The sequence below is a fragment of the Podarcis bocagei genome, assembly GCF_964188305.1.
Source record: "Podarcis bocagei genome assembly, chromosome: 5".
Taxonomy (NCBI): Eukaryota; Metazoa; Chordata; class Lepidosauria; order Squamata; family Lacertidae; genus Podarcis; species Podarcis bocagei.
Genome location: NC_138129.1, coordinates 14,580,570 through 14,600,487, shown reverse-complemented (window position 1 = coordinate 14,600,487; position 19,918 = coordinate 14,580,570). Strand labels below are relative to the sequence as shown.

Genomic DNA, 19,918 nt, shown 5'->3' with positions numbered 1-19,918 from the left:
GGCCATGACTGGACCTATTGGTCAGGGGTCCCTTTACCTTTAAACCCACTTAGAGGCTGGTTTTTCGGGGGGGGGGAACACACCATCAAACGGTGTGCAAAATATTCTGAAACGAAGGAGCGAATAAGCAGCAAGCGAGCAAACCAAACCGTAAGCCACTTTTTTCTTTGTCCCGGGATATAAATGAGTCTAAGAATAGTAACCGACAATGGAAAAGAAGCCTATAAACCTGTAAGCCGCCCCCGGGGGGAGGGGCGAGGCGAATCAATAAAACCGTCAGAAGAAGCCCGGAATTCGCCCGTGCGCGTGGCCTCTCTTCCCTTTTCGTGCCTCTGCGGCCTCGGCGCCTGAGGGCCCTTGGAGGGAGGAGGGGAGGCGGACGTGGCCTGCGGTCGAGCGGAGCCCATGGAGGAGCCCGACTACCTGGGAGGCAGCGCGGCCGCCGAGTGGGGGGACGACGGCGGCGACGGAGGGGCGGTGAGAGCGGGGCCGTTGAGGGAGATCTTTCGGGGAGGGTCTTATTGTTGTTATTTATTATTCCCCACCCCCCCTTTTTCCCCCTGAGGCTGTGCACAAGCCGGAAACCTTATTTCCCCCTCCTTCCCGGGGGATTGATTTATTTTCAGGAAAACTGTAGGTAGTAAATTATTATTATTTTTAAAAAAATATTCTTTATTGATTAAAAATTTACATATCTATACAAACATTGTATGCTATCTCTTTACATACGAAGGAAAAGAAAATTATGTGGAAAATAGAAAATTTATAAAGAAGTAAAAAAGAGGGAAAATATAAAGAAATAACAAAGACACGAAATTTAAAAAAATCAAAAGAGAAAAAGAAAAGACAAGGCAACATTATTTACACAATAAAAGTGTTCAAAAGCAGCACCAAGAGGGCAACGCGGGAAGTGTTGCTCCTCATTTTATTATTATTATTATTGTTGTTGTTGTTGTTGTGTTATTGCATGAACACCATTCGGAACTCCCGTCGTTCTAGGCGCGTTTTGCGATAGGGAATTTCATTAGGGCGAGAAGTTTTGAGCTCTGGGCGCAGTACTGCGCCTTACATTTCAGATCTAAACTGCAGAGTTGGAAGGAAAAGAGGCCCTTTTTCTGCCTCCCCACTTCCAAAGACCGGAGAAGAGACTCTCTTAAGAACATTAGGGGAAGGACTAGGAGACCATGTGGGAAATGAACATAATATTTTAGCTGCAGTTCATTCATTTTCAGCTTTGTATTCTTGTCATTAAAAGGGGGCACCTGGACGTTCTATTGTTGCTCCCATGGTCTAGTCTCCTGCTAGAGGCTCTGGAGAACTGCTAGTTGCTAGAACTGCTAGGAGTAGCCTAAACATGATGCTGCCTGGATGTTTATTTGCCTCCAACTCCCATCATCCCAGACCATTAGCTTTGTTGTCTGGGTTGCACCCTACGCTGGCTAGGCATTGGTAAAACTGACCTAGACAGACCAATAGTCTTCCCCAATAAAAGATAGCATCCTGTGTTCCTGTGCCTGTATGGCCGTTAACGTTGTAGCCACAGGATGAAGCAGTTTAATATGTGTTGCTGTGTTTTTTTGTTTTTTTTTTCTAACCACATTCCTCAAAATGGGGGGGGGGGGCTAACTTTGCCAACAAGTGTATTATAACAGAAATCCAGTGTGGTGGGGGAAATAACAGTTTGCAGTTCTGCACTTTCAAACAGCAAGATGATGAATATGGTGAAGAAGATGACGCTGGTGTCCAGCAGGAATGTTTGCAGAAATTTTCCACCCGAGATTACATCATGGAGCCCTCCATATTTAATACTTTGAAAAGGTAACGGTAGGGTGATTGGGGTGGTGTGGGTGGAAGAGGGAATGGTAGGAATGGTACCTGGCTCAGTTAAGGGGCAATTTGCTTCGAAATTTGATACTCCTTGATTTTTTTAGAGTTTGGCTCAAAGTGGTGCCTGCATCTTTTAACAGGTATTTCCAAGCAGGTGGCTCTCCAGAGAATGTGATCCAGCTCTTATCAGATAACTATACTGCTGTAGCTCAGACAGTAAACCTTTTGGCTGAGTGGCTCATTCAAACAGGTATGTTCCCAAAAATTGTTGGGGCTTGTGTGTGCATGTGACTGCTACTTTTTTTGCACAGCACCTTATAAAATTGCTGGTGGTGCATGCAAAAAAGACATGCCTGCTATAGCAAATTTGTCTCATTTTTTGAAGCATGACTAAAGGCCCTTTAGGTTCCAATCTTTCCTACCTATTAGTCACTTTAAAATATTTTGACTACTGCTTTGAGTTATCATTGAGAAGGGAATAGACCTATGATTCAGAATCGGCTGCACTTTAATGGATGAGTTAACTGAGTAGCTAACACTTGGGATGCAAATAGATATGTCATATGAAAGCTTGCCGGCAGAATCAAAGTACTGTAAAATTAACATCTTCTGACTGTACCGTATTTTTCGCCCCATAAGACGCACTTTTTCCTCTCCAAAAATGAAGGGGAAATGTGCCTGCGTCTTATGGGGCGAATGCAGGCTTTCGCTGAAGCCTGGAGAGCGAGGGGGGTCGGTGCGCACCGACCCCTCTCACTCTCCAGGCTTCAGGAAGCTCTGCGCAACCCTCGGGAGACCGGCTCCGAGGGTTGTGCAGAGCTGCCTGCAATCCCGGGTCTACGCCGCCATCCCGAGCGGTGCGCTAAGTCCTGCCCCGCTCGGGATGGCGGGGCAGAGCTGCCTGCCGTCGCGGGACTGCAGGCGGGTCTACGCCGCCATCCCGAGCGGTGCGCTAAGTCCTGCCCCGCTCGGGATGGCGGCACAGAGCTGCCTGCCGTCGCGGGACTGCAGGCGGGTCTACACCGCCATCCCGAGCGGTGCGCTAAGTCCCGCCCCGCTCGGGATGGCGGCACAGAGCTGCCTGCCGTCGCGGGACTGCAGGCGGGTCTACACCGCCATCCCGAGCGGTGCGCTAAGTCCTGCCCCGCTCGGGATGGCGGCACAGAGCTGCCTGCCCTCGCGGGACTGCAGGTGGGTCTACGCCGCCATCCCGAGCGATGCGCTAAGTCCTGCCCCGCTCGGGATGGCGGCACAGAGCTGCCTGCCCTCGCGGGACTGCAGGCGGGTCTACGCCGCCATCCCGAGCGATGCGCTAAGTCCTGCCCCGCTCGGGATGGCGGCACAGAGCTGCCTGCCCTCGCGGGACTGCAGGCGGGTCTACGCCGCCATCCCGAGCGATGCGCTAAGTCCTGCCCCGCTCGGGATGGCGGCACAGAGCTGCCTGCCCTCGCGGGACTGCAGGCGGGTCTACGCCGCCATCCCGAGCGATGCGCTAAGTCCTGCCCCGCTCGGGATGGCGGCACAGAGCTGCCTGCCGTCGGGGGACTGCAGGCGGGTCTACGCCGCCATCCCGAGCGGTGCGCTAAGTCCCGCCCCGCTCGGGATGGCGGCACAGAGCTGCCTGCCGTCGCGGGACTGCAGGCGGGTCTACGCCGCCATCCCGAGCGGTGCGCTAAGTCCTGCCCCGCTCGGGATGGCGGCACAGAGCTGCCTGCTCTCCCAGGACTGCAGGCGGGTCTACGCCGCCATCCCGAGCGGTGCGCTAAGTCCTGCCCCGCTCGGGATGGCGGCACAGAGCTGCCTGCCTTCGCGGGACTGCAGGCGGGTCTACGCCGCCATCCCGAGCGGTGCGCTAAGTCCTGCCCCGCTCGGGATGGCGGCACAGAGCTGCCTGCCGTCGTGGGACTGCAGGCGGGTCTACGCCGCCATCCCGAGCGGTGCGCTAAGTCCTGCCCCGCTCGGGATGGCGGCACAGAGCTGCCTGCCCTCCCGGGACTGCAGGCGGGTCTACGCCGCCATCCCGAGCGGTGCGCTAAGTCCTGCCCCGCTCGGGATGGCGGCACAGAGCTGCCTGCCTTCGCGGGACTGCAGGCGGGTCTACGCCGCCATCCCGAGCGGTGCGCTAAGTCCTGCCCCGCTCGGGATGGCGGCACAGAGCTGCCTGCCCTCCCGGGACTGCAGGCGGGTCTACGCCGCCATCCCGAGCGGTGCGCTAAGTCCTGCCCCGCTCGGGATGGCGGGGCAGAGCTGCCTGCCCTCCCGGGACTGGTGCACTTCTCCCCATCGCCAGCCCCACAAGCTCGGGGGACAGCGGGGAGGCAGAGCGTGCCTTCCCTCTGTTCCCCGACCTGGTTCTTCCAGCCCCGCACCTGGGGGGGGGAAATAAATTTTTTTTTCTTTATTTCCCCCCCAAAAAACTAGGTGCGTCTTATGGGCCGGAGCGTCTTATGGGGCGCAAAATACGGTAATTGCCACCTGGTTAAGTTTGGTAGAGAGAGGGTGTACTGTATGCGCTCCCTTGTCACGAGGTTTAGTCACAGGAAGCATGAAGGAATTTCTGTTTGACAAACATAGATTCATACACAGGGATCTCGCTCACTGCAGGTGTTGAGCCCATTCAAGTCCAGGAGACAGTGGAAAACCACCTGAAAAGCTTGCTGATTAAGCACTTTGATCCTCGGAAAGCAGATTCAATTTTCACAGAGGAAGGAGAGGTAATTCACATTACTTAATGCTGCCAAGGATGATATCCTTCTCAAAGGCATTTCTGGCTATAGTCAGCTCCAACGAGTACCGTACTTTTCCATGTATAAGACTAGTTTTTTCCCTGTAAAAATAATGCTAAAAAGTGGGGGTCGTCTTACACATGGGTAGTGCATTGGGTGGACGTTTGATTGGTTGCTGTCAGTGGCTATGGTGCGTGTTATTTGCTGCTGCGTCAATGGGTGGTGTTGATTGGCCAATGCTGTGGCAGTTGGGTGGGTGATTGGCAGCTTTTGCCGGCGATGGGACAGACGAGAGGTGGCTTTTGCAACACGTGTGGGTAAGTGATTTTCGGCATTCCTCCCTAAAAAAGGCTCGACAATTCTGGGGAATGGGAATCCTTCCCCAAAGAAGCTCAACAACTTCGTGCCATCTCCCCCCATTTTCTTATATTTTAGTCGCAAAAAATAGAGGGCATCTTATACATGGGGGCGTCTTATACACGGAAAAGTACAGTATATGCTCTGTAAATCAGTAGATATAGATCACGAGTGAGATAGTGTTTTCGTGCTCATGCTTCCCAGAGGCATATGCATGTTTCGGAGTAAAACATTCTTTTGGGAGCTTAGAAGCATGTAAGTCCTTTAAATTTAAGAGACACCGCATTCTTAAAATCTGAACAACTTAAAGAACCACCTTGAAAAAATGGTAAAACAAAATTTATTATTATCATCAATATTATTATTATTACTTATTAAAGTTGTATACCTCTCTTCATTCATAGATCTCACAGCATAAAAAATACAAGATAAAAACACAAAATACATAATACAGTGGTACCTTGGGTTACAAACGCTTCAGGTTACAAACGCTTCGGGTTACAAACTCCGCTAACCCGGAAGTAGTTGCTCCAGGTTGCAAACTTTGCCCCAGGATGAGAACGGAAATAGTGCACCGGTGGTGGCACCGGGAGGCCCCATTAGTGAAAACACGCCTCAGGTTAAGAATGGTTTCGGGTTAAGAGCGGACCTCCGGAACAAATTAAGTTTATAACCCGAGATACCCCTGTCAAAACAAAACAAAACAATAGCACACACCCCCACACCCACATTTATGTTGAACCTCTGCAGGCAAGTTCAAAAATGAGCACCAGAGCCTATTCTCCTTTTTGTTTTCTTGCCTTCCACTGAGCCTTGCCTTGTCTCACTGTGCTGCAGAACAGAATAATTACATACTTAACTCTACCTAGAGCTGCTTCATCCATTACTTTTTCCAACCTGGGATTTTTGTACTAGCTTACATTTGACTACACACACAAGTCTTGTTTTCTGCCATGGGTTCACAGACCTTGGGAGCTGTTCTGCGCAATGCCAGTTAATCTCAGTTAAAAAAAACAACATGCAAGTTGTCTTTCACACGCCACACACATTTTCTGGCTGCTTTGTAGGTAAACTGATAGCAAAGTTGTGGTTGACTAGGCATTCGAGCTCCAAGCTGCAAATGCAACCTTTCCCCCTGGACAGCACTGCTTTTTCTTTAGGAAATTCTAAAGCTGTTTTGCAGCCTCAGGTTGATTTTTCTCAGCCTCTAGGACTGTGTCATTCTGTTGCTCTGTTCCCCCCCCCCCCCGGCAGACGCCAGCATGGCTTGAGCAAATGATAGCGCACACTACATGGCGGGATCTGTTCTACAAACTGGCCGAAGCTCATCCAGACTGTCTCATGCTGAACTTTACTGTCAAGGTAATTAATAATCTGATTCAGTCAATTGGAAAACCATGTTATGAGCAAGAGGGGCAGGAAGAGAGTGAAGCAGAGCCATTTGCTGGCTAAACTGTCAGCAAAAATGCACAGCAGACATAAAGTGCTCCTTCATATCAGTGCAAGGTAGTGCTCATTAGGAACAGTAGGGTGGAAAGTAGGGAGGCCAACAGTAGGTGGAGCCAACTAATTCTACTTTTGCCTCCATCTTCCTCTCTTTTGAGTTCTACAAGGGCATTGCTAAGGAGGAGAAAAAGGCTGACAGGCAGTGCCATCCACTAGGAAGGAGGCAGGCAAGTGAGGGCAAATGAGGTTAGTGGCCCACTTGCGCTAATGGACCAGCCTCCTCTGCTTTAGATGAAAATGGCATGTGGTGTGTGCTGAATATTAAGATACCAGTTAGGGCTTGTTTCCTCTGTAAATCGGAGGTGCTAGCACATTAGCACTCTTTTTCATTTTTATTGGCACATTTTGTGGTCAACAAAGATGGATCCAAGGTTGTCACGGTGAGCTTTCCTGAAGCCATGCTGCAAGCATTAATAATAATGATAATTAATAATAATAATAATTTATTTATACCCCACCCATCTGGCTTGAAAGAAGCATTCTGTTGCAGTCAGCAAACTAAGGTCCCATCATCACCATACATTTAATGCACTATTTACCACTTTGAAAATCATGCGAGAATCCTGGGAGCTGTAGTTCGTTAAGGATGCTGGGAATTGTACCTCTGTGAGATCAGCACAGTTAACAACTATAGTTCCCAGGATTCTCTATGACTGTTACACATGTAGAATAGTGCTTAAAATTTATATGGGGTGTGACTTAGGTTGCAGTCCATGCTTGGGTGCAGGAGATGACGATGTGGTGGGCATGAAAGTCTCTCCAGTTTGCAAATATGTCCACAGGCCCCAAAATCATAGAATTGTATAGTTGGAAGAGATCCTGAGAGTCATCTAGTCCAACCCTCTGCAATACAGGAATCTCAAGTAGATCACAGTTTTGTTTCAGCTTCAGCTCAGTGAAAATGTAATGGTATCTGCCGAAATGCATGCATGAGAGGTTCTTCTGAGCGTGAACTTCACTTTGGCCTGCAAGTGCTGCAGTTGACTCAGCTGTTGATGGTTTTGTTACAGCTTATCTCTGACGCTGGGTACCAAGGGGAGATAACCAGCGTTTCAACAGCATGCCAGCAGTTGGAAGTGTTTTCTCGAGTACTGCGTACTTCTCTGGCTACTATCCTAGATGGTGGGGAAGAAAACCTGGAGAAGAATTTACCTGAGTTTGCTGTAAGTCTCTTTCCTACTCTAATTCTTGTTTTTTATGATGCATCTGATGTCCCGAAGGTCCCTGATTTGGGGAGGATGTGAGGACCCCTCCACAAATTCTACTGAGACATGTGACACCTTTTGGGCCCTTTCCCAATATGCCAAAGTTGCACAGACAGACTCCAATTCTCTGCTGACTACAGAAAATGACTTCTGTATTCCAGAATAATTTGATGTCCTCCTAGCTTCTCTGCTATTGTGCTTGCTCCGGCTGCACTAAAATTGGAATAATACAGAGAAGATTCTCTCCTATTCCCATCTCAGTTAAGCATGCCAGACCACTTTTTTTGTTGCCTCTGCTTCCATAAATCAGAAGATACTCTTATTACTACCTTTTGCAAGGGCCGGTCGTTCCTAGAGCAGCTGCTCATCTGTGTCTCGGTGTATTTGCAGAAAATGGTGTGCCATGGTGAACACACGTATCTCTTTGCCCAAGCGATAATGTCCATATTATCTCAAGAAGAGCAAGGTGGCTCTGCTGTACGCAGGATTGCTCAAGAGGTTCAGAGGTTTGCTCACGAGAAGTAAGATCTTGCTGCATTTAAAGCTCTTTTTCTGAATTTATCTGTGGCTCTGCTTGCCCTGTGCTCTCCCAGTTTAGATGTAAGCTTGGCGAAAAAGGAAACCTGATCCAACCCACTTGTGCAGTTCATTTTAGGAAGTTAGTTGAAACTAAAGTATGGCGTGAGAACATAGAGCTGGCAGAATACCTGGCATACAGGTTTTCGTGGTTTTTCCCAGAGCAACCCTTCTGCCTTAGGTGCATCATTGGGAGTACACAAAGCCTTCTGACTCCTGGGAATAGGAGAACTTACAGCTGTATTTCATGCACAAATCAGCAAGTATTTCTGAACTGAAAGACTCCACAGTGTCCTGCAGCAGTGTCTTAAGATAGGCAAAGGAGGACCTTTCCATTCGTGTTTGAATTATGAGGGCATAAAGGAAGGCATTCTTAATAACTGACGCACAGCTGTGCAACTCCCTACTAGAGGGGTCATTGCTGCCCGAACGTCTTTCAAACATTTTGTAAGATTGTTTAGCTTGTGTTTTCAGTTAGTTGCTGGGCTTAAGCAGATCTGGGGCTTAGGAAAAGGCAGGATAGGGATACAAGTGTGTGAACTATGTATTAATAATGGAAACAATCGTTAAAGTACAGTGGTACCTCGGTTTACAATCTTAGTCCATTCCGGAAGTCTGTTCTTAAACCAAAACTTTCTTTAAATCGAGGCACGCTTTCCCTAATGAGGCTTCCTGCCGCTGGTGCCCTTCCACCATTCAGCTTCCGTTCGTAGACCGAGGTAAAGTTTACTAACTGGAACACTACTTCTGGTTTTGCGGAGTTCTTATACCGAATAGTTCTTAAACAGGGCTGTTCTTAAACCGAGGTACCACTGTATAAGTAAACTTAATAATGCCATGCAGCAATGGGCTAGATGATAAGTAACTCTGGTGTATTTGATGATAAGCCCAAACCCAATCTGAAGGATGCTGCTCTGCGTATCTTGATCATGGGGTTCTTTTGGGTCATTTTTAACCTGCTCAGCGCCCTTGGAATTCATTTAGTATTGTCTGCTCCTGTTGGCAGTCTAGGACCTCTTAGTCTACAGATCACCTAAAATTCTCTCTTGTTCTTGTTTTGACCTTGTCAAGAGGCCACGATGCTAGTCAGATCACTTTAGCTCTGGGAACGGCTGCCTCGTACCCTCGAGCCTGCCAAGCGCTTGGTGCCATGTTATCGAAAGGAGCGTTGAACCCAGCAGACATCACAGTCTTGCACAAAATGTTTTCGAGCATGGATCCTCCTCCGGTAGAGCTGGTAAGTATCAGTAGCTTCTTTTGAAGAAGCCTTTTTTCCTGCTATGCTTTCAAGGACTGTGCAAATCGTGTAAAACACCTCATTGCTCCCACTCCTTCACTGCCTCTTCTTGTGAATTAACGTGCTTTTAAGTATCTCATAAGGCACCTTTGCATCTTGGCTTACCTCCTTTCTCTCTAACCTTTGCTGTTTTTCAGCTGAGTTGCTAACAATTGCACAGACACTATGAATGTAAGGAAAAGAGAAATATCCCTTAGTACCTCTAATAACACAATGCCTAATAATAATTGCTAGTATATTTAGAAAGTTATTCAAAGTCCACAATGCTTCACATACACTGTCTCATTGCATCCCCTTCTACAGCCATATTAAGGTAGGCTCTATACTAGTCGCGAGGCTGAGAGGCAGTGGCTTGCATAAGATTAGCTTCAGAGTTGTGACTGAGACAAGGGATTCATGACTTTCAGTTGTAAACTGCTCTATGAGCTTTCCCCGACTCCAAAAAGATGTTATGTTTACCTTCCTCATCCTTGGTACTGTAACACAGCGTGCCTTGGATAACGAGGACAAAAATAAAAACAAGTGGGTTTGCAGTCTATTTATTATCTAGGCCAAAGATAGGGAAATTTGTGGCCCTCTAGTTGGTGCTGAAGTACAACTCCCATGATCCCAGTTCGTTGGCCGTCTGGGCTGCAGCTGATGGGAGTGCAAGTCCAACAACGTCTTGGAGGGCCACAAGTTTGCGCCCCCTGCTCTAGGCCATCCCATTGACCAGGCTTTTGAGTGGTTTGGGGGTACTATGTGATTTGGGTAAAATCAACTCTCTTGGTATTTTGAATGGAAATGGCATTTTGATTACGGCATTAGGACTCTTACTAAACCTTGTCTACAAAATCCACTTTACTAGAAACATGATCATGATACAGATTCTGCATTTGGTGACTCTTAAAACCATGGTTTTGCATGAGCCGCCTCTTGTCATGTTTTTTATTGTTTATCACTTTATCACAACCATATTGCATTTATATGCTATTTTTCTCCAGGGAGCTCACAGGTGGCCCACATGCTTATCCCCTTTCCTCATTTAATCCCCACAACAACCCTGTGAGGTAGGTTAAGCTGAGGGACAGTGGCTGGGCCAAGGTCACCCTGTGAGATTCGTGGCTGAGTAGGGATTTGAATCCTGGTGTCCCAGGTCCTAGTCCGAAACTCTTAACCATTACACCACTCTGGCTCATATAGATGTCCTGTATTACTGTTTCTCAGATCAGAGTTCCTGCTTTCCTGGATCTCTTCATGCTATCGCTGTTTAAGCCAGGTGCCAAGATCAATCAGGACCATAAACACAAATATATTCATATTTTGGCATATGCAGCTAGCGTTGTGGAAACATGGAAAAAGGTAAGCTCAGTTGAGTGCTGTTCTATTGCTTTAGGAGTAAACTGGTGCATTAAAGCAGGAAAAGGATGTGCTTGTGTTATGTTTCATTGTAATTTAGAATAAAGCTGTAAGCTTGACTCCTGTCTTGCCAGAAGTGATAACTTATAACCAGCTTAAAAACAACAACAACTTGAGTTTCTTTTACAGAGCATCTTAAAAAATGCTCAAAGTGCTTTTTGTACAGTACCTCAGTATACAACAAGCCTGCCAGGTGAGTTTCTATTGGCATCCTTATATTACAGGTTTGGGGTAGGGGGACTGAGGATAAAAGACAGTAGCCAGCTGATAGCTTGAGCCATCTCAGTTTTATGCTATCAAATGAACCTGTTGACCCAGCAGCTATTGCATGCCTTCATGGCTCCTTCCCTTAGGATATAAATGGGTCATCTTCCACTTTGATCAATAAATTGTCCTTGCATAGCTTCATGGCATCAGATTGGAAATTCTTCTGCACGTTACTTAATGATATTATCTTGTTTGTGGAAAGTGAAAGGCATGCAGAGAGCTCAAAAACATTGACTCTTCAGGAAGGCTGATGAAAAAGCAATCTGTACCGTGGGCCACTCGTGACTCTTCTTGTCTCCCATACCACATTTTTATCACACTTTTAGAACAAGAGAGTGAGCATAAATAAAGATGAGCTCAAGTCCACCACAAAAGCGATTGAAACTGTTCACAATCTTTGTTGCAATGAAAATAAAGGCGCCTCCGAACTCGTAGCAGAACTGAGTACCCTCTACCAGTGCATCAGGTAAATCTTGGAAGAAGATTTTGACTAATTTGCTTGAGAGTAAAGCTGGCATTAACGTGGAAACACTTCAGTTTTGTGCTTTTCCTTGGTACAGATATTTATATGCCATATATTGTTTATATGCCGGCTAATAACATTTCTGGACAGCTTACAATGATAAATATTGAAATACAAATGAAACACATATGTTCACTGCAGCTGTTGATAACCTTAGGATGAAGGTTATTTCCATGGGCAGCTAACTGTTTGGACCTTGATCCTTGCCTGTTGTTTCTTTGTTTATTATTAAGTGGAATCCAACAGAGCAGTGAGTCTCTAGTTCTGTGAGTGAATTCCTCTTTGTACAACAGAACATTCTTCCCTGCTCTGCCCCTCCACCCTGTGTAACATAAACCCAAAGTTTGTTCTAGGAGTTCCCCCAGCCCTTTGGAACAAATTTAGAGAAGGTGTGGGGCAAAGTCCTGTTGTGCAAGTGGAGCTTCTTCCCCTGTTTGAATGCAAGAGTTGAATACCACCTATTAGTATTAATAATATCATTATCATTTTATTATTGCATTAGTTCATGATATACCGCTCAGTGCTGAGCTAGGCTTCTGTGTCATGGGGAGAGACTTTCAGTACCCTTGTTTAAAGCAAATCAGTTTCCTTAAAAGGTTAGGATCTGTTTTTCCAACATTAATCCACAGAAGAAACAACAAGCACCCCTTCCTGTGTGGAGGTCAGTATTGTTCTGCAGTTTAGGCATTTTCCAGATTGGGCCGACAGCTCAGGGTCACATGAGGCAATGTCAGACTGGAAAGACTGCAACAGCAAAAGAGAAATGGTGTTGTCCTAGCGGACATTCAGATCTGGAAGCTTCCAATGGACAACAGGTTGAAGCATTCAGCTGTAGCATGTTCGGGACAGATGGGCCTCTGCAAGATGAATTTTCTTTTTGAAACCAATCAGTATTAATTGATGTTTTCTTGTTTTACTGAGTTTACTCTCTCATGTTGCATACCACCTTGAATTTTTTAAAATAGGAGTGCATACTGTAAATACATAAATCATTAAATAATATTTAGCATGGTTTCCCTATATCTTTTAGGTTTCCAGTAGTAGCAATGGGGGTTCTGAAATGGGTTGACTGGACAGTGTCAGAGCCCCGCTATTTCCAGCTTCAGACTGATCATACTCCAGTGCACTTGGCGCTGTTGGATGAGGTAAGGTCAGGGCTGTATGTGTGTCTGTGCGCATGCACACTACATTTAATTTGACATGACAAATAATGTGTTTTGTGTGATTTACTTCTGCTGGTCCTGGGGGGAAGGGGCAGAGTTTTGCAGGGCGTTGAAGCTCCAGCTCTTAACCACTGGAAATCGCACTCACATCCCCTCTGGTTGTTGCAAGTTCACCAGGCTTTGTATGTGTTCAGGTGCCCCATTTTTCCAACCATGAGGATAGAAGCTTCAGTTTGTTCTTAAGTGAAAGCTGGTATTTGGGGGATGCTGAGCATTTGATCCAGTATCAAATTCTTCACTTGCCCAGAATTGTGGGATAACTGCATAGCCCTGGCTAAGATGGTCAGAAGTGGCAAGGTTGAAAGCTCTGTGTGGAGGTTAAGGCCCATGCATTTATTTTAATTTATTTATTGTGGTATTTCTAGACCACCATATCATAAAATACCAGGCTGGTGATAAAATAATAACAGATAGAAAACAGTAGACATAATCATCAAAGTGATTGGCTAATAATAATACAGTTGTACCTTGGAAGTCGAACAGAATCCGTTCCAGAAGTCCGTTTGACTTCCAAAACGTTCGAAAACCAAAGTGCGGCTTCTGATTGGCTGCAGGAAGGTCCTGCAGCCAATCAGAAGCTGCTGAAGCCCCGTCAGACATTTGGCTTCCAAAAATAGTTCGGAAACCGGAACAGTCACTTCCGGGTTTGCGATGTTCAGGAGCCAAAACGTTTGGGAACTAAGCTGTTCAACTTCCAAGGTACGACTGTAGTACTGTAGTAGAAAGATCAGTTGCAAAGCCCTGTCAGCAGAAAAGAGGCATCCTTTTCAGCAAACAGTTCACATCCTTTTCCATCCCCTGCGCCCAGATTTTTTCTACCCCTTGTCCATGAGCAATCGTGGAAGCATGTACTGTATTTTAGAAACAGCTTAGAAATGTGGCTTGCATTTACCCCTTCAGTCAGCCACTAGCTGGTAACGGTTCTGAACTGACTACTGTCTTGTCTGCACCTGCAGCAATTTGAGGTGTTAGGATGGATAGCATATCAGACTACGACAGGTAGGATCACATTTTTTAACATTGCCGTTTAAACAAAAATAAAAAAACCCAGTGTGTTTTTAAAAAATCTGGCCTAGACTCTTCCTCTCTCATCCTAGTTTAGTCCTTTGTGTGTGGGGGGGGGGGAGCTTTGAAAGTGAGGTGCCCTGTGTTCAGGCTGAAGTGGCAGAGCCTATTAGGCCACCTCTTTCTGCTGTGTGTATGTAGACCCAGACTCTGTGTTTAAGAATTCCAAGTTGGGTATTTGCTAGAAGGTGAAATTTTTTGCAGGTGATCCATCTGGGTTGGTGAAGCTTGGAACTCTGGAATGAGGGGCTGTGATGTACGTTAATATGTTTTCTTATAATAATAGAATTGTAGAGATGGAAGGGACCCTGGAGGATCATCTAGTCCAACCCCCTGCAGTGCAGGAATATGCAGCTGTCCCATACGGGGGTCAAACCTGCAACTTTGGCGTTATCAGCACCACACTCTAACCAACTGAGCTATCCAGAATGTGTGTCTTAATAGGAGTCTAGAGGACCTTACATGTTTGCCTTCTGGTTTGCAGATCAGTACATGCCATCAACTCCTTCATCCTCTGGTCCTGCAGCTTCTGGTCAAACTCTTTGAGACGGAGCACTCTCAGCTCGATGTTATGGAACAGGTGATGGAAATTCAGGGGTTTAGATTTTGCTCAGGCCTTTTTTCTCCTCACTTCTGTGCCTACAGAACTGAAGCAGGTTGCCCAAGCAATCCTGGGAGCTGTTGCTTTGTGAAGTTGCTGGTGGGCGGGTGTTCAGGGGCTGCAAATCTTTATGCCACTTTTGTATCATAGGCAACACTGTTGTGTTGGCCCCTGATCTTGGGGATTCTTCTCTTCTGCAGAATTTAGCAGGCATCTGCAGAAAAGAGAGTGAAGGGTTTTTGTGGGAAATAACTGTGCCTTGTAGTTGCTGGGCAGAATTCTGCTTTTATTTAAGAGACACTGAACAAATCAGAGTATGGGAGAACCCTGCAGCATTCCCCTTCCAAGTGATCTGTTGCCAAATCCTATTGCAGTCATCTCTGCTCAGACAATACTGCCTAGGGCTGAGGGAAGTTTTGAGTTCAGCAATAGCTGGAGACTGCTTTCCCCATCCTTGTATTAAGAAATGAAAGTTACATCTCCATATTCTCATTGATGGAGGATATAATCTTCTTGTGGGGCCAAGAAAAGAGAGAGTTTGTTCTTCTACATTCTCCTGTACGTGGGTTCAGCTGGCAAGAACTAGGCAGATGCAGCATGAGTAAGGGCTTTTCAGTATTACCTCCCATCTCGGCCGATATCCTTGCCAATTGTCCGTTGTGCCAAAAATCAAGAGTTGCGTAACTTCTTCACCCAAGGCTATAAAAGTTTACATAACTTTGTTGGCATAATAGATTTAGGCCTTGAGCTGGCATTGACTGACAAGTCAGTGGGCGGGCAAAAAGTAGTATTTCACAAAACGCTTATTCGTGGAATTCATCTTTGCAGTTTAGTGGTGATCCTGGGTTTCAGAAGGGGAACAGATACAGGGAAGATAGATTGAGCAAACTGCCATTAGTTACGAGAGCTGAATGTAACCTCAGTGTTCAGTGGGATGCTGTCTCAGAGAAGCAGATGTTTGGAACATAGGAAGCGATTTGTTGCTGCTTGCAAACTCTCCAGAGACATCTGAAAAAGCAGCTCATGGCAGGAGGAGTAGCAAAGGCAGAACTCTCAGAAATGACAACCTGGTAGAACAAAATGGGGCATTGCTTAGGGCGGTCAGCAACCCTTTCCTTCTCCAGAGCAAGATCGAGAGGGTTGGATGTGGGGGTTCCATTCCAGGCACAGGCCTGCTGTTGGAACTCATGGCTGCCAAAGGAAGCTTCCCTACATCCTCATTCAGAGGCTACTCTCTGTGAATCAGAAGCAGCCCTTCTTCTCATTCAGCAAGGCAGGTCTTGTCTTCTTTAAATGGTTAATGCAGCTTGGAATCTTTGCTAGAGAATGAACACATCCCTCAGTTACATTGTCTTAAGAGTTTACTTAGGCTGAGTTTCAAAGATAAACGTCCTGCCCTGTTTGTCCTTTCAGCTGGAACTTAAAAAAACCCTTCTGGACAGGATGGTTCACTTGCTCAGTCGAGGATACGTCCTTCCAGTGGTTGGCTACATACGGAAGTGTCTCGAGAAGCTGGACACAGACATTTCCCTGATCAGATACTTTGTGACGGAGGTCAGTGACTACGTGGAACCTGCAAAGCTGTGTTTATGCAGATTAGTTTGCACTTGCTCATTAAAATGGGAGCCTTAAGACTATGTTGTGGCCTTTTGGCTATTTTATTTGCAACATGGGTGTCCCACCTTTGTCCTTAACAAGCCTTTCAACCAAGTAAAAACAAAAGATCCATGCCTATAGTCAAGTCATCCACTAAAAGGCCAGGAAAGCACCTAAATAATAATGTAGCCAAACTTATATTTCTGAGAAGGGAATATAGCCAGAGTGCCATCACAGAAAAGGCTGTTGGTGGTCACCACCCAAGTAACCTCTGAAGGCAAGGCACTTGGAGCAAGGCTTCGAATATCACATGGCTCTCAGGACAGTTTTGTTCTGATATTGTAGATGGGACAAATAGAACTTAAACATACAGAAATGATTTGGAATCTATTGATTGCTGCTAGACTTATGGGCTTACGTCCAGTATAACACGAAGCAACTGTCCTATCAGTTCAAAGATTTACACTTGTACAATGGAACATTCTTCTGAGAGCCAGTGTGGTGGTGTGGTTAAGAGTGGTAGTCTCATAATCTGGGGAGCCGGGTTAACGTCTCCGCTCCTCCACATGCAGCTGCTGGGTGACCTTGGGCCAGTCACACTTCTCTGAAGTCTCTCAGCCCCACTCACCTCACAGAGTGTTTGTTGTGGGGGAGGAAGGGAAAGGAGATTGTTAGCCACTTTGAGACTCCTTAAAGGGAGTGAAAGGCGGGATATCAAATCCAAACTCTTATTCTTCTTCTCCTTCACCTGCCCACTAAATCTGTTCTGGGTTTTCCACCAACCCTGGGGGGGCTGTTTTTTGTTTTTGATGTGGGGGGAGATTGGAGGTCCTGTTGCACAAGGGTAAATCCTTGTGCTGATGGGACAGTTACTTCTTGCTGTGTTGGGTAGAAGGCACGGTTGCCAGAAACTGAAGGAATAATGCTGTCCTCGTTTTGCTTATCTCTACCTTTCCTGAAACATCAACTGCTATATTGTATGGTGTGGATGGGATCCAACTAGCACACATGGGATCCAACTAGCAAGCAGACATCATTGGACTATGTGCATTCCCACCCCCCGCCCCGGCAGACGCCCTGCACCCTACCCAAAATCTTCCACGGGAGGTTGGAGGAACCCCAGAACAGATTGGTGGAGAGGGGGAGAAGTCCTGTTGCAACAAGAAGACACATTAGTCAGCACTACGCTGCGTGCAACTCTGTGTCCGTAGGTGGATGTCATCATCTGCAGAAGCATGTTTAAAAGTTTCTGTTAAATGACAAACTACTCTCTGAGATTGGGAGACAGTGCATCAACCACTATGCCTATTTCTACTCGTTAAAACAGTGTAAGCCACAGCCTTCTGCTATCTCAATTATCTCCCCAGGTGCTGGATGTCATTGCTCCTCCGTATACCTCTGACTTTGTGCAGCTTTTTCTTCCGATCCTGGAGAACGACAGCATTGCAGGAACAATTAAGACCGAAGGCGAGCATGACCCCGTCACGGAGTTCATAGGTAAATTGTTTCCCATGCTTTTGAGTTTCCATTCAGTTTATTCAGCCCTCACCAGAGCTAACAAGTTGATTTAGCTGAGGATTTCTGAACAAAGCTCCTCATGAGTGTTGCAGTGATCTACCTTTCCAGGGCCTTGGCCTGCTCACCAGTGTAGAACAAATGTCACTGGCCAGCAGAAATTTAAGCTTCTGTAGCCTGCTATAATGCAAACCCATAGATGGGCTAGCAATCAGGATTGAGGAACTTGATCGCCAAAGTGCCTCATGGCATCCTAAAGCCCAAGTAATCTTTTGTGGCTTAAGTTTTGGTAACACACGAGAACCTCCTGCTTTATCAGTGTATTGAATGGATAGAAGATGCTGAGTGTTTGTGCATGGGGACTGAAGGGCTGTTTTGCATGGAGAGATTGGCGTATAAGTGAATGAATCAGTATCTCTTTTCTGTGAATTGATAAAAAAAAATGAGCCATGCAGGTCATCATGTCTTTTTTCATCTGTTTTCTTTAAAGCTCACTGTAAATCAAACTTCATCATGGTCAACTGAACCAGCAGAGACACCCAGTTATAGTTGCTGTGGATGAACTGCAGAGCGAACCTAATGCAAATTGCATCAAAGAACTGGGAGAAAGAGCAGTTTGTTGGTTGCTGTTTTAGGTGGACCAGGAGTTTCACACTGCTGGGCTTCCAAAATGTTGAAACTAGGACAGAGTTTAGCTGAAATTAATTGGTTTCCCAGCCCCCAAACCTTGGAGCATCAGGAAGGACAGAGTACAGTTGCTTGCGACTCCAAGTATAGGACCTGTGTTGTGTAGCAGAATTGAATGTATGTCAGGGGAAAGTTAGCACTAGTGCTCCTAGCCTTAGTTCCCTTGGGGGGGGGGGGATGCATTCTTCCAGTGTGTGGTTGATGTCTTGCAGCATATAGGGCTAAATCCTGTTAATAATTCCCAACAGAGAACGATTCCTTCCCACACCCTTATGCACAAGCGATAGTTGTTCCTAGAAGGGTAGTGTGTGAATACCTCTCACACACAGTTTGATCCTTGACAATCAGATAAATGAGGGATGGGGAACCTGCTGACTGCCAGAGGATGCTGGACTAAAAATCCCATCATCTGTTACCATTGGCCTTGCTGGCTGGGGCTGATGGGAGTTGGGAGTCCAGATCTGAAGGGCCACAGGTTCCCCACCCCTGCTGTAAACATCTGCATCGGATGATTGACAAAATTACTTGTCTTCCCCAAGTTATAAATGTCTTTGTGTGCATCTCGTCCTGAAACTCATGGTAGTGTTCAGCCACTTAGTTGCCAGGTAGCTGCAGTATTGCTGGTTCCTACTGCATTCCAAAAGACCCTTATAAAGCCCTTTCTTCATCTATAAATGATACACAATCTTGGCAGAGCTTACTTGTGCGTCACAGTGTTTACATACTATCGCCAGATCCTGGTGAAGAATCACTGGCCTTATTGGAGGGGAAATCTCAACCTTAACCGATAAGTTTCATTACTGTGTAAAAATAGGTCTTGTTAAAGTTATCTGAGTGCATCAAAATCAAAACAGCACTATTTTTTCTTGTACCTGTAAGAGGGAAAACGACACAAAGTAGGTTAAGTTATATTTTTTATTAAATTCATTTTTTATTAAATAATGTGTGAGTTTCTTTAAAGGTGTTACGGTCACGGACATGGTAGATGCCTTGGCGAAATGCATTATCTTTCTAAAGTTTTGTGGGTTTTGCTTGTTGGTTTTAAATGGTATTGTACTGATATGTTGCATATAAATCAATTTCATTCACACTTCTGTGCACTGCCCTGCAATCTTTCGATGAAGGGTGGTTAAGGAATATTTTAAATATAAATACTGTGCAAAGTGTAATCATGGAAACTTAGCTACTGATCTAGACAAAATCTCCCTCACAGGTTGTGTGCTGCAATCCAGAAGGGATCTGAATACCCAAAGCTCAAGGCTGTTTAGCTTATGAGCCCCCAAACTCAGCCTGCATTAGCTGTGAATTCTAGCTTACAAGGTACTTGGCAACCCTTGTTTGTGCCGATCCCAATATGGAGCAAAAACAGGCTGTGATTGGCTGGTGGCGTTGCTGAGCTTGGTCATAGGTTAACAAAATCACACGGCCTGCCTTCCCCTGACACCCTGGGGAGCTTGTGCAGAAATAGCTTGCAGCCGCTGTTTTACCCTTATATGAAACAGTGGGTGCCAGAAGCCTAGGGAAACAGGACGATGGGGTGGAGGCAATG

At 46.2% G+C, this 19,918-nt stretch overlaps 1 protein-coding gene across 1 annotated transcript; it reads left to right on the top strand.

Moving 5' to 3' along the window:
- The first annotated feature begins 328 nt into the window (after positions 1-328).
- Positions 329-19,311, top strand: NELFCD (negative elongation factor complex member C/D). Its single transcript, XM_081196269.1, has 15 exons — positions 329-477; positions 1,706-1,818; positions 1,968-2,077; positions 4,432-4,541; positions 6,165-6,272; positions 7,427-7,579; positions 8,012-8,142; positions 9,269-9,434; positions 10,701-10,835; positions 11,486-11,625; positions 12,713-12,827; positions 14,455-14,550; positions 15,985-16,125; positions 17,535-17,664; positions 18,173-19,311. Exons 1-15 carry the CDS (start codon positions 406-408, stop codon positions 18,205-18,207), a joined length of 1,755 nt encoding a protein of 584 aa, XP_081052395.1. The 5' UTR covers positions 329-405; the 3' UTR covers positions 18,208-19,311.
- Positions 19,312-19,918: the final 607 nt, after the last annotated feature.